The sequence below is a fragment of the Hippopotamus amphibius genome, chromosome 1 (genome assembly GCF_030028045.1).
Source record: "Hippopotamus amphibius kiboko isolate mHipAmp2 chromosome 1, mHipAmp2.hap2, whole genome shotgun sequence".
In the NCBI taxonomy this organism is placed as follows: Eukaryota; Metazoa; Chordata; class Mammalia; order Artiodactyla; family Hippopotamidae; genus Hippopotamus; species Hippopotamus amphibius.
Window position 1 is genome coordinate 142,894,211 of NC_080186.1, and position 14,157 is coordinate 142,908,367.

General features: G+C 51.7%; 1 protein-coding gene across 1 annotated transcript; it reads right to left on the minus strand.

The window, feature by feature from the left end:
- Positions 1-7,910: 7,910 nt before the first annotated feature.
- FABP6 (fatty acid binding protein 6) lies at positions 7,911-13,246 on the minus strand. Its single transcript, XM_057710383.1, has 4 exons — positions 13,135-13,246; positions 11,842-12,017; positions 10,478-10,567; positions 7,911-8,017 (listed from the first exon to the last, which is right to left on the minus strand). The coding sequence occupies exons 1-4, from the start codon at positions 13,199-13,201 to the stop codon at positions 7,964-7,966; spliced, it is 387 nt and encodes a 128-aa protein (XP_057566366.1). The 5' UTR covers positions 13,202-13,246; the 3' UTR covers positions 7,911-7,963.
- Positions 13,247-14,157: the final 911 nt, after the last annotated feature.

Below are 14,157 nucleotides of genomic sequence, written 5' to 3' on the forward strand. Positions count from 1 at the left end.
GGCACCTTTAGCCACACAGCGAGGCCTTGGAGACCCGGGCGGAGGAAGAGGACGCTGACGAGGAGAGCTCCGGCCAGCGAGGCACCTGGGACGCTGTCCCCACAGAGCCTCAGGGCCCTTGAACAGAGAAGGTCCGTGCTCTTTTTAAATAAAACTGACCCAGAGCAAAACAGGCAATGATATACCTCACCCAAGAGCATTCCTCTGGAAAACGTCTTCCATCTGTGGCTGGGTGCAAGAGGATGGCTCGGTGGCTACCCCCTGGAGAGGAGCCCAGCAGGTCGAGAAAGACCTGGGAAGAGGCCAGGAGACTGGGGTCTGGATGCAGACCCGCAGTCCACGAGCACATCCAGGTTTTAGCATCAGAGACTCCTTTATTCTTTGCCGATGGCAGCTACACCACTGAAAAGGGGGCAGCCTGACGTGTTCTCAGGAGCCCCGGTAGATGCCATCCGTGGTGCTTTTTTTCTCTGGCTCCATCCATAGGGGTCTATGTGTGTGTTCATGCCCAAGCGTCTGCTTTCCGAGGCATGGTGGGCAGCTGTCTTGCTTTGTTGAGGAACCTAAAATATTTTTCAGCCTTTTAGATATTTCGTGTGCTGCTGCTTCCCAAAGTGACCTCGCTTTCTGTTCCGTAAGATGTCTTGTTTACATGCTGTATCAGGGATTTTGTGATACTTGAAAATTCCTTAGGAGAAAAACGATGGTGATTGCCGCACTGCCTGTCCCGCTCGAGGGCCGTAGGTTTTAACCCACCTTGGAGCAGGCCCGTGGTTAATCACAGAGCTCCCTTTGCAAAAGCGTGTTGTTGGGGAGAACCACTTTCCAGGCTCTCGGTTCCAGAAGATTCCACGTCTTGGATGCTCTGTTTACCTGTAGAACTTCGATAACCACCCAGAGGAAAAAGGTTGTTGAAAAGTAGACAAAGCTTTAAAGCCAGTGACCCCCACCTCCCTCCACCGCATGCTTCTAGTGTGTGAGGTTAAACCCAGCCTCAGCCTTGAGTTTGGCTCAGAGCAAAGGCTCGTAACGTGGGATGCATGCCTGATGCCAGCTGGATTTGGGGGCGTGCAGAGTCTGTGACACCACTGACAGCCAGCGATAGGTTGGATCGAAAGCCAGTATTTGGGTGTCTGCAGTGGAGGGCTCTCAGGAAGACTCTTGGAACCATGTGCAATATGTTTTTATTCCAGCTCGCAGCTTGTGCTCAGCGTGTTTCGTTTTTGGTTGGTTTGGGGTCAGAAGTCACGTTGTTCACCCCCCAGGACTGGGAGGTGCAAAGAACCACAAAAGCGTTTTTTGGTTTGTTTTTTTAAGAAGAACCCATCTTGGTTTTCTTGACTTGGTTGCCAGTCCAGGAGACTGGCAGGGGGACGGCCAGGAGTCAGAGCCGAAGGCGGTTTTCGCAGCAGGTGGGAGCCTCGGCGTGGAAGCCAAGAAAGAGAAGAGCCTGGACGCAGGCACGACAGGGCCACTTTGTCACACTAGCATAGGAGAGTGCACGTTCGTTTGTTGTTTTCTCTTTTTCCTTTGCCACCCTCCTTCTATTTATGTGCCGCTGGTTTGGAATCCAAGTTATTGTGTCTGTCTTTTCTGGGCCTGGTGTTTGTGAGGGTCCTCCCCCCACCCCAGCTCCCAGTAGAGCCTCCCAGCCAGCCCAGCCCCTAGAAAAAGTGGTCCCACAATAAACACATCCCCTGCTCGTGGCCTCTCTCTGGGTTCTCTTCCTGACCTTCTCTCAGCCAGCCCTCCCTCCCTCTCCCACGTCAGCTCCCAGGGCTGGGTGTCCGCACCGGTGCCAAGAGGTTGTGAGGGGGTGGGTGACAGCAAGACGGGCTCCTCCCTCTGACCCGGAGCTGGGCCGCCCTGGGACACAGGCTGGGCAGCAGGAGTGAGTGAGGCTTGACATCCCAGCTCTCCCACTGAATCAGGTGGGGCTCTCCAGAGAAACAGAACCCATCATGTGTGTAGTGAGAGTGATTTATTTGAAGGAAATTGGCAAACCATTGCAAATGCCTGGATTAGGGTCAGGGTTAAGGTTCCACGTCCTCATACCCTCTGGATTCAAAGTCCATCTCTCCAAAGCCATCTGTTCTGTCATGTGAATGCCCCTCTTAATCCCTCGCATCACTGATTCTCAGCAGGGCTCATTGGTGTCCTCCAGGGGACTTCTGGCCTGTGTGGAGATCGTTTTGGCTGTCACAGTTGGGAGAGGGGCATGGTTGGCATTTAGCAGGTGGAGACAAGGGATGCTGTTCAACATCATGCAATGCACAGGACGGCCCCCACACTAAAGAACGGACTGGCCCCAAGTGACAGCAGTGCCAAGCTTGAGAAACCTCAACCCACATGTCACCTTCCAAAGAGGTCTCTGTCATCCCCCAGGTCTCTTTCCTTACCCCTTTTATTTTCATCATAGCTGTTAAATCATCTGATATGATCTTGTTAGTTTGTTTACTGGGTTTGATGGCTGTGCCCTAAACCACCTCCAGCTAATAGAATGTATAGGTACCTGGTGATGGTGGTACTAACCGCACAGCTGGCGTTTATTAAGTGTTTGCTGCGTTTAAAGCACTCTGCTAAGGAACTTGCTAATATTCTTTCCTGTAATCATCCTGATAATCCTACGAGGTAGAAACTGTTATTAGCTGTATCTTACAGATGAGGAAACAGGGGCACAGGGAGGTTCTTTGTCTAAGGACAGAGTGGGTGAAGGAAGGAGCCACAATTCAGATGCAGGCAGCCTGGAGCAGCCCCGCCCTGAATGAGCGCAAGGCTCCAGCGGGCCATCCCGCTCACCTTTTGGAGAAGACAGGACAGAATGATGGACATGCATTCTTAAAGAGTTTCCAGGCATTCGTGCTCCTGGTTGACGGGTTGCGGGGGTTCTCAGAGCCTGCTCAGCAGCAGACAGAATTACAGAAACATAGCTTCTTGCGCAGCTGCCACAGGCCAACGTGATTTACGGGTCCATCTGCCTGCCTCCAACAGGTTGTGATCTGGGAGGGGTCCCCCCAGCCCCGTCTGTGAAGGTGTAAAGATCTGGGACCAGGCTTGGGGCTTCCCTGGAGCATCCCCTGCGAGGGACCCCCACCTCTGGGCTGCCTCTGGCAATCCCTGGCACCCAAGTTCCTGGGAAAGAATCTTACCAGCCTCGTTAACTTCATTCTCTGTTCCTCAGGGAAGCCCTTTGTGACGAATTTCAGCAGGGAGGCCGTAGCGTTTGGCAGGAGTCGCAAATCCAAAGGCCCACCAGGACCAGGCAGGTGCCACAGTGAGTGAATCAGCTGGATGACAGAGAGAGCGTGAGGTGGCAGGGACTGTTGAAGCCAGTGTCCCCTGTAGGGGGTGTGGCTTCTGTTCAGCTCTGACTAATTACAGCCTTTCAGGGATGTAAGCTGTGTGTTGCCACAACTTCAGATTTTCAGAGAAACTGCAAATCTACACTTTCTAGGAAATCTCATTTTTCGTGATTTAAAAAAAAATTCAAAAATTTGTAATACAACAGAAGACTAATAAAACACATCGTAGGTTAGGGTGGCTCTTAGGCTGAAAGCTTGCAATATAGTATATAGACAAGAACGTTAGGCCAAGAGGTGGAAGGTCCGAGTTTGTCTGCTCATAGCTAGATGACCATGCGAAAAGCTTCCTCTCCACTCTGAACTTGTCTCCTCGTTTGTAAGGTGAGAAAGCTGTCAGCCTGGGCTACGTTTCAGGTTTATGATGAGAAAGCATGGAATACATGGAATCATTATTCAGTGGAGAGTTCTATGAGGAATATTGTAGGTAAGTGGGCCTCTCCCTTTTGAGGAGGGGCCAGATGAGCCCCAGGGCTTCACCTCCCTCCATCCCAGCTTTAGCTTTAAAGGAAGAAGAACTCAAGTGGTCAGCCTTCTGCTGGCCCAGCTCCAACCAGCATTTCAGGCCCTGCCCTTGCCAGAGCCACCGCAGGCAGGGTATACTGGAAGTCCGACCTTCTGCTACTCCCTAGCCATGTGAATGTGAGCAGGTCAGTCCCCTTTTCTAGATCTCAGTTTTCTTATCTGCAAAATGGGAGGGTTGGGACTGGAATGGTCTCCAAAGTCACACCTGGCTCGGGAGCGCTTCAGCACAGTGACGGCTCTCTGGTCTTGGTACCCAAAGTGTCCCATTCTCCAGGTTTGCGGTGGGGCTTGGGCTATCCTTTTAATAGGACAGCCAGGAGATGCACATGCACGCCAGGTTTGGACACATCTCTCTGCTCTAGAAGCACTGACCCAGTGTGTTCCCAGTCACAGCAGGAGAACCTCCAGGAAGGGCCCTGTTTAGTGAGCACTTGCTGTGTTCCAGGCCCTGTACTTGACACTTTCCTCTTGGTCTCTTGTTCCCCCTGCTCTTTTCTCCTCACGACAATATTATCACCGTTTTCCAGATGAAGATACTGAGGTTCAGAGAGGCCCAAGGTCTCACATGGGTGAGTGATGGGACTCAGTTTTACACTTAGGCATGCTGGACTGAGGAGCCATGGGGCCTCCACGTTGCCCCCCTGCCCAGGGGAAACATACACACCCACACCACTGCCCAGTCACTCGGGATTTCACTGCTTACCCCCCGGCCCCACCCCCAGCGTGCACACACACCTTGGTGTCCTTGGGGCCCCAGGTGTGGTGGAATGCCACCTCGTGGTGGTCTTTAAAGATACTTTGAGAAGCTCCTGTTTCACCAGATGAGCTTGGCAGGAGGGAGATAGTTGCTGGAGATGACTTCCACGGATCAGGGTGAAAGGCACTTGAACTGAGTAGGGAGTCGCTACCGCACCTTGGACGGCACAGCAAAATGGTGAAGCGCCTGTAACTGTGTGGAGGCCACTAGCATGGATTTTTACCCTTTACCCTTGCAACTCTTCTGTGACCCAAGAAGGGAAGGTCTTATTAGCCTGTTTCACACATGGACAAGAAGGACGCCCAGAAATGCCGCGGCGTGCCCAGGTGCCTCACGAGTGAGTGGAGCAGGCACTGCTAACATGCCTCACGCTGGTTTGAGGACGACGGTGTGGATGATGGAGGTGATGGTGACCGTGGTCGCAGTGGCTAGTATTTAATTCGTAGCACGGCGACTCTATTAGGTAAGTGTAGTTTTCCCCACTGACAAGGTGGGAAACTGAGGCTCAGAGAAATGGATGAACTTATCCCAAGGTGACACAGCTTTTAGGTGGTACAAGAGGGATTTGAACCCTGGCAAAGTGACTCCAGAGTTGAAGCTCTTAACCCCTGTCCCTTCTACTGGCTGAGGAAGCCTCTTTTCCAAGATGCCAGCAAAATGGACACTTCACCCCATCTCACCTTCCTCCACTTACACCCAAGAGCTAGGATGAGAAACTGTAGCCTTCATCAGTCAGTGATGCACAGCCCCTCATTAATCTGCTGTGTGATCTTAGATGAATTTCTTCCCCTCTCTGAGCCTTGGTTTCCGTATCTGTGAAATACGGAGTTTAAACTAATGGAGCTCTGAGTTCCTTCTCTTCCATGAATCTGTGACTCTGTAACACTGGCTGCAGTGTTTGAATTTGTCCTTGAATCGATTACCAAAGTAAAAACAACCTCTCTCTCCCCGGCTCTTTCTTTTCTACTCTTTCTCCTCTCCTTCTCTCTCTCTCAATTTTCAGCCTCATTATGGTTAACGCTGTTATTTAGAGACTTATTATCCAAGCTCATTATGAGTAATTATTCAGTCTGGAGGGAAAATGGCAACACTGCTAGTTTAATTTAATGCTTACCTAGTTCACTTAATTAGCAATAAGTCTTGACAAAATGATGGAATTTGCAGGGTCCTGGCTTGGTGGGTGGGTGGTGGAGGCTGAGTGCTATTCTTGGAAAGATACACAGGTTTCAGGACACAATGCGGGAGGAGGCAAAGACTGAGCTGCCAGGGAGCTGGGCTGTGCTGTCTGTCCACACTGAGGCTGGCCCCCGAGACTGAAAGGCCATGGGTTACATGGGCTGCAAGGACCTGAGGGCAGATAGCACTTATTAAGCACCTGCTGTGTGCCAGGCCCTTCGCAAGGTGTCAGGGAAACCTTATGTCTAATACCCCATATATGGGACTTGTATATTCAAGATAATTTAGACAATTCCGCTCTTTCTGTATTATATAAGTTTCAGGTGTACAGCATTATAATTCAACATCTGCATACACTACAAAGGCATGACCACCACAAGTTTAGTTACCAACCATCATCATATAGTAGACCCCCGTAACCATTTCACCTCCTTACCCTAACCTCCTTCCCCTCTGGTAACCGCCAGTCTGTTCTGTGTATCTATGAGTTTGTTTTGTTTATTTTGAAATCATACGATATTTGTCTTTCTCCATCTGACTTATTTCACATAACATAATATGTTCAGGGTCCGTCTGTGTTGTCACACATGGCAGGACTTCATTCTTTTTTATGGCTGAATAGTATTCCACTGTGTGTGTGTGTGTGTGTGTGTGTGTGTGAGAGAGAGAGAGAGAGAGAGAGAGAGAGAGACATCTTTATCCATTCATCCACTGATGGAGATTTAGATAATTCAACTCATAATGAGTGCATTCTTCTCTTTTCAAGGAGTTCTACAGAAGTTTTGATTAGGAAAGGAGAGAGTTTCCTGTTTGATGCTACTGCTCATATATGGTTCTTCCCCTTTTCACTAAGGGAGGCCTCAGACTCACAGCTTTGGCAGCAGAATCCAGCTAGAAGTTGACATTTTTCAGCTTTGACTTTTTTTTAATAGTTTTAATCTATTTATGGCAAATGATGTTGGCTTTCCATGTAGTGATATAAAGTTTCCATTGGAGTAAAAATAAGTGAATTGTCGTAGAGAAAAATATGGGGTAAAAGAAGTCAGGGTGGGGACTTCCCTGGTGGTCCAGTGGTAAAGACTCTGCACTTTCACTACAGGGGTCATGGGTTTGATCCGTGGTCAGGAAACTAAAGATCCCGCATGCTGCGTGGCGTAGCCAAAAAAAGTAATAAAATAAAACTCAGGGTGGTACCCAGATGGGGAACACTCCCAGGGAGAGAAGAGAATGAAAAAAAGCCTGTTCAGGGTTAGAGATTATCTATCCAGGGGATAGGCAGACCTCCCTCCTCTTCCATGCCCCGGACAGAGGCCGTAATCAGGCAGGGATGTCTGCTCTGTCCAAATGCTGCCTTGGAATCCTTCCTGACGCAGGGCTCCAGGCACCTACCAGAGGATCAGAGGGACACTTCCAACCACCTTTCTCAGCCCACCGCAGCCTCTCCAAGTTTCTCCCAGGCCCCTTCCAAGCCCTACTAGTACAAACCATGACACCTTGCTTCCCGCCTGACACTCCCATAATTGGTCCTCCTGGCCCCCTCTTGTACCAGCAGGTAAACTAAAACCCGAAGGAACGACTCCACAGACATTAGCGGAGAACCACAGCCTTGTTGAAACACCTGCCCTGGCTAAGCCCTGGTGGGTCCACCCTAGTGTCTGCAGCCCCAGGGCCCTGCAGTGGGGGGCCCTTCCTGGAAATGCCAGTCCTGCCCCCCCTCTTCTGTGACACCTTCCTGTGGCCCTTCTGAGAGTCCGTGTGTCTCCCCTCCCAGGGGATGTTTGTCTCTTGAAAGGATGGTCTCCGCCCAGAGTGTGGGTGGTAGGCTGGGGCAAGGGGTCCACAGAAGTGTGCCCGCCATGAGCACACTGCTGAGTGTGCTCCTGAGCACCACCTTTGCCCTGTCCCCAGGGCCAGGGGCCTTCTGTCCACACCCATGTCCCTCTGCCGTGACACAGGTCCCACAGGGGTCTGAGGGCCAAGGTGTGGCCTGTGTAGCCAATCCTCAGGGGTTTCCCACCCCCACCAGCCAGAACTGCCCCAAGACACCGGAGAACAAAGGCAAAGAGGTTCTGGAACAAACAGAATGTCTGTCGTTACATCAGTTTTATTGGTGGCTCTGCAGCTTCATGGAGCCCCGCCCGCCAGCTCAGGCCAGCCTTCTGCTCACGCGTTCGTAGGACACGCCTCCGACAGTGGAGATCTGGAAGAAGCAGTGGGGACAGATGGTGTCAGTGCAGGGGCCCCAGGATGACCATGGAGCCCAGAGAAGGTAGCCCAGCCTCTAGTCCCAGCTCTGAGTGGGAGTGAGCCTGCCACACCGCTTCTCTGGGCCCCAGTTTCCCGATTTGTTACAGGACCCACTGTGCGGACTCTGCGTGGCCGAAGTGCTAATGGATGTTGGCATGATGTGGCTTTTCGTGGGATAACCTTCCACCCATCTGTCTATTTCAGTTCACCCATGCTGGGCATACCCCCACAACACTGAGCTTGTCCCCATTGTACAGATGAGAAAACTGAAGGTTAGAGAAATCAGTCACCCCTCTAAGGCCAAGGGGCTACGCTCAACCTCTGCACCACTTATGGGGCCCCTGTGTTTGGTGATGGGAAGATAACGGTCCCTGCCCTCTTCCATGAAACCCCTTCCACGAGGTTTCGTGGAAGAGGCTGGCAAAAGTCTGCTGTTGAGCCAAGGCCCACTGAGTGCGGTGCGCTGGGCTCGAGGCCAGGACACGCTCTCATGGGGTGTGCGCGTAGCATCAGTTGGTCCTGACCCCCGGCAGAGAAAAGCAGCTTTCTTGTGGGGAGGGGTGGGTGGCAAATGGAGTTTTGTGGAAGCAGTTTTGTCAAAGGGCAGCCGTGTGAAGTGATGGGTGATTTGCATGTGGGATGGATGGAAGATGGAGTGGAGGGGGAGGCTGGGAGGAGGCTGGGGCTCTATGTAGAGGAGAGGTGATGAGAGAAGGGGTGCTGTGGTGGGTGGAGATGGGAGGAGGCGTGCTTGCAAAATGCACCCGTGTTGGTGGAGGTGGAGGGAGGTGTCCAGAGTGATTCTGGGCCTCCAGATGTAGGAGATCTGCAACCAGGAGAGCTTGTCTCTGGTGTCGAGTCTGTGTGCGTGTGTGTGTGTGTGTGCATGTCTGTGCCTGCGTGTGTGCGTGCGCATGTGTGTGTAATGGCCCTGAGCTCTGGGCTCAGCTCACACCACACAGGCGCCATAGTCAGGCACCTCTAGGAATTAGGAAACGGGGTTTGTTCCATCTGGGAAGATCAGTTCTCCTGGTAGATACAAACCTGCTCCATTCTCCTGCCCTGTACTCTCCCTGCACATCTCACAGGCTGGGGAGCTGTGCCTTTGGCGGTCAGAACCCTCTAGCTTTCATCAGATTCTCCAAGAGGTAGATTTCCATCCAGAAAAAAATGTATGGTCATTTATGTATATGTACGTATGTGTGTGTGTACACATACACACACGTTCACATACATACATAGATATATTTTTAAAACACTACATCTATTTGTTTTTAGATTTTTTTTTTTCAACTAAAATGAAGGGGAGAAAGAAGACCCACTGGCCTGGGAAGAGCAGGCAGAGAATTTAGTCTAGAAGTCAGCTAATGTGATCTACCTCCACCACGAACCAGCTGTGTGGCTTTGGGCAAGTTACGTGTGTCTCTGAGCCTCTGTGGCCTCTCTGTAAAGTGGGAGTAATGGGAGGGCACTGAGCTTTTTGGGCCACGTGCTCCTTTTCTCTAGACTGGGCTTGAGGTGAGGAAAACAAGGAAACAAGTGAGAGATTGAGAGGCAGAGGGGACAGGGAGAGGCAAACCCTGCTTCCCTCATCACTTTCCTTCTGGAGAGGCTTGGGGAGAACACATCAGACATCCCCCGGGGGGACACTAGCCCAAGACCCAGGCTCATGAAGGGGGAATGACGTGCAGAAACGCCTTCCTTTTTCTCTTAACCTCACACAATTTCTTTCACCTGGGGAGAACTCTGGAGCCCCAGGGGGAAGAGATGGATGTGAGTTGAAGGCCTTCCATGGCAGCCCCTCCAACCTATGTTTACAGAGAATGGTGTATAGGAGGGGTCAGTCCACAGGTGTGTGAGTTGTCCCTGTCAGCATTTCAAAAAATGTTTAATTAGTTGGCAACATTTGCTAGTCTGGAAATTTCACTTAGAAGTGCGAATTTCCAACTTCTCTTGAAACACCAAAAGATCTAGCAGCAAGGGCCTGAAGTTCCTTGCAGAAGCGGAGTGGAGTGATGGCTGCCCTTGCAGGGCCAACCCAGACTCCCCACTTCCTTTACACTCAGAAGGGCCCAGACTTGTGCCCCCGGGGTGGCCGAGTATGGGCACTGGAGTCAGACTGCCCAGCACTAAATCCCTGGTCTGTCCCAAAAAAAGCTCTATGCCCTCTGGCCAATCACTTAGCCACCCTGTGCCTCAGTTTCCTCACCTGCAAAATGGGGATAAAAATCCTTACCTAGCAGAGTGATTGTGAAGGTCGAATGAGGTCATGTGCACCCTGTGCTCAGCACAGAGTCCAGCCCATGGGGAGTGCCCATAAAGCCAGCTGCCCAGAGGCCCACCTCTTGGGAGCTGTGGCTGAGGTCAGGAAAGCATTCTCATTTATCGTGCCGGGAACCAGCAGGACACTCACCTCCACCAGTTTGCCATCCACGATCTCCGCAGTGTGGTGGTACTGGGGGAAGTTCACCACCACTTTCCCACCCTCCATCTGCACAGTGACCTGGGAGAGAAGCAGAAACACAACCAGAGTTGCAGAGGTCCCCTCAAAGGCAGGCCAGCCCCTCAGGGGTGAAGGGCCTGCCTGCAGCCCCAGCAGTCCTCTCTAGGAACTAATTTGCCTTACGGACATTACATATATCCAGAGACACAGATAACCCATGCAAGTCACTGAAACTTTCTGCGCCTCGGTTTTCTCATCTCTAAAATGGGGATTGTAACTGTACCTACTTCCTGGAGTTGCAGCGAGGATTAAATGATTCACTGTGATACATGTGAAGTGCTTAGAGCAGTGCCTGGCTCGGTGTTGAGCACCGCTTGTTAACTACGGGGTCGGGGTCGGTTATGATCACCATTGCTGGGATGATGCTGACATCATCCAAGGGTGTTAATTGCAGCATTGTTTGTAATAGTGAACGACTTAAATATCCCAACCTGTGTTATCCACTGGTAAATATCTATTAATGAGGGAGTTGTAAGTAAATGATAGCATTTCCATACTACAGGACACCATACCACCATTAAAAAAGAATAAGGCCAGTCAATAGGTGCTGACACAGAAAGACATCTGTGAGAAGGTGTTAAATTTGTAAAATACCCAAGTGGCAGAATATGGATATTATGACTACTTACCCTCCACCTTGGCAGCCTGAAGGAGGAAAGTACTCTCTTGGCCAGGGTCGGAGGCTACAGAGGGGAGCGGGTGGAAGACCTGGGGGACCAGTCTGGGTAGCAAGGAATAAACAGCCACCTTTTCACGTCTTCGCTACCCAAGATTGCAGTTTCAAACCCAGATGAGTCTGGTTCTAAGGCCTGGGCGATTTATCTTTAGGCCACCCTGGAGGCAGCATAAAAATGTGGTTATGCTCTCTGGAACCAGACCGCCTGGGTGTGCAGGCCTGCCGCTCCTGTGGGGTCCGGGCAGCTGTTTAATCCTGTGACTCAGCCCAACTCCCACATCTGTAAAATGGGGCAGTAATTGTAGCGCCCGCATGGGCTTACCTGCATGAAGACATGTGACACATCCAGCAGGTGTCTGAAATATATGTGTGAAGGGTTCAGCAAATGTTAACAGTTTTTACTGTCATCATAGTGTCCATTATGACGGTGGCATTAAAAACGAGAAGCTAAATTGTCAAGTAACTCAAGCTCTTAAAGCTGGAGGGTACACTCAAGAAGAAGCCTCAGCTTGAGGAGCAGCCCCAGGGCACATGGGGGAGACCAAGAAGTCAGCCAGAGGCCTGGGGAAGGAGGGAGGGGTGGCTAGCTGCCTCTCACCTTGAACTTCTTGCCCAGCACGGTATCCATGTCGCACTCCTTGCCAATGGTGAAATTGTTGGTAGTGGAGGGGCCTCCGGGGTAGTGCTGGGACCAGATGAAGTTCTGCCCATCCTGCTTCACCTCCGAGACGATCTTGATACTGCGACCCTTTTCAATCCCGTCGCTGGAGACCCCTGAGTGGGCGGCAAGCAGAGTGGCCATGTAAGAGCTGCCTACAACCTATGGCTTTGGGCACAAGTTTGCCTCCCCTATGGCAGGCTAGCCTGACAGTCGAGCATAAACCCCAGTTCTGTCATGAGTGGTGTGGCTTGGGCAAGTCACTGTCTCTCCCAGCCTCAGTGTTTTCATCCACAAAATGGGGATAATAAGGCCCATTTCACAGGGCTGTTGCAGGATTAAATTATGGTGATCGTGTCTGGTAAAACTCCTGGCATATAGTTAACAATAAACAACAGCTGCTCTTCTGATAGTATAATAAGAATTTGCCAAGCTCTGAAGTTCTAAAGTGAATAAGACCTTCAAGACTATCTTGTCATGCTCTTGTTTTACAGATGAAGATTCCTGCAACCAGACTGTTGTAGGTGAAGCCAAGTCACTGTTCCTTCAGGGCCAGTCCCAGGAATTGACTCAGAAGGGCTCTTGCCTTCCCAGGACACACAGATCCCGCTCTTGGGGCTTCTTTCCTCCCGGAAGGTGGGGCCCAAGTCCCCTGGGGCTGTCCTCTGAATCTAGACAACTGTACTGCCTCACACTTCGCTAGCACACCAAGATTTCTGCAGGACTGTCGAGCCTACTGTCTCTTTGGTTCCTCACAACCAGTGCTGTAAATCAGGCAGAAGAGTGGGGTCTTCCATCTCCCCCCTCGGTGCCTAGCAGTGTAAGAGGCCCCTGTTTGCTCAGTGACTGAGTGAATGAGTGGCTTGTCAAACCTGATCCCTGTGCTCCCATCCCTTGGTCACCTCTTCCCAGGCAGGATGTGGTGACACCACTCATCATCTCATCCTCGAGTCCTGGGGGTCTCATGACCTCTGCCACTGTTGGCACAGTGAGACCTTGGGCAAGGCTTGCTGAGTCGCCCCATCAGTAACATTGGGTTGGCCCGTGCGTATAGCAGGCGTTCAGTAAATGTTTGAATTAAAAAACCAGTCAGCTCTCCACCTCACCCATTACCAGCTGTGTGACCTTGCGCTAGCCACTCAGCCTCTCTGAGCCTCATGAATTTGGGGTTCCCTGTGCAGAGCTGGCTGTGACAGCTCAGCCCCAGGAATGTGGTCTCAGGAGCTCACTCACCCAGGCGCTTCATGAACTCTTCATAGTTCCTCTCACTCTCGATCTCGTACTTGCCGGTGAAGGCCATGCTGCTGGAGAGCTGGAAGCTCGGGAGCAGAAGGAGGAGCAAGGAGAGGTGCAGTGCTCAGGGGTCTGGTGCCTCGGCTTATAAACCCTCCCAGATGCTGAGGCTCAGCCCCAAAGTCACCCCACTTCTCCTTCCCGCCCCTGAAGAGGAAGCACTTGCAATTTTATGATGTGGGCAGGACCCGGAGGAACAGAACCCCGAGGTTATTCACCCTGGGGACTTGCTGGCTGGAATCCCATTGCTGTTGGCAAGGCCACGGCCAGCTCTGCCCCAGGGTTTGAGGTGTCATCCACCTCTGCCCAGCCCTCCCTCCATCCATGCTCCCATCTTCCCTCATTTACTCAGTCACCCCCGCATTCATCAACCAAAGTGTGCCGCACCTCAATGTGGGGCCAGCACTGAGGAAACAGTGAGACATACCTCCTTCCCAAAAGAGCTTCCAGTCTTGTCCAGGGACAAACCACACCTGCAGAGGACCCTCGTGCAAGCAGGATGGGATGTGTGCTGAGAGGCATGCAGTTGTGTGGCCTGGGGAAGGAGCGATGGTGTCCAGCTGGCTGGTGTAGCTTTGCATAGGGGATGGCATTTAATACAGGTCTTGAAGGCATTTGGGTGTTTAGAGAAGTGGTAAGGTTAGAAGAGACTGAGAATGTAGGCAGATAGCATTCTAAGTTGAGGGAATTTAGATGGTGGGAAGGGCCACAATGAAAGGAAGCAATGAGTTTGGCTGCAGCAAAGGGCACTTGAAAGAAAATAGGCGTGAGGTGGGTGCAGAGGGAGGCAGCAGCCCGTGGGCTCAGGGAGCCGATCGGAGGAGGCAGTGCCAGGTGCGCTGAAGACCTGCTCTGTGCCAGGCACGGGCTGGGAGCGTGGAGACTTTTACTCTGTTCCGTCTTCACAGCTGGAAAGGCTAGGAGTTCAGCCCCCACTTCCTGTGCCTGTTCTGATTCTGGCAC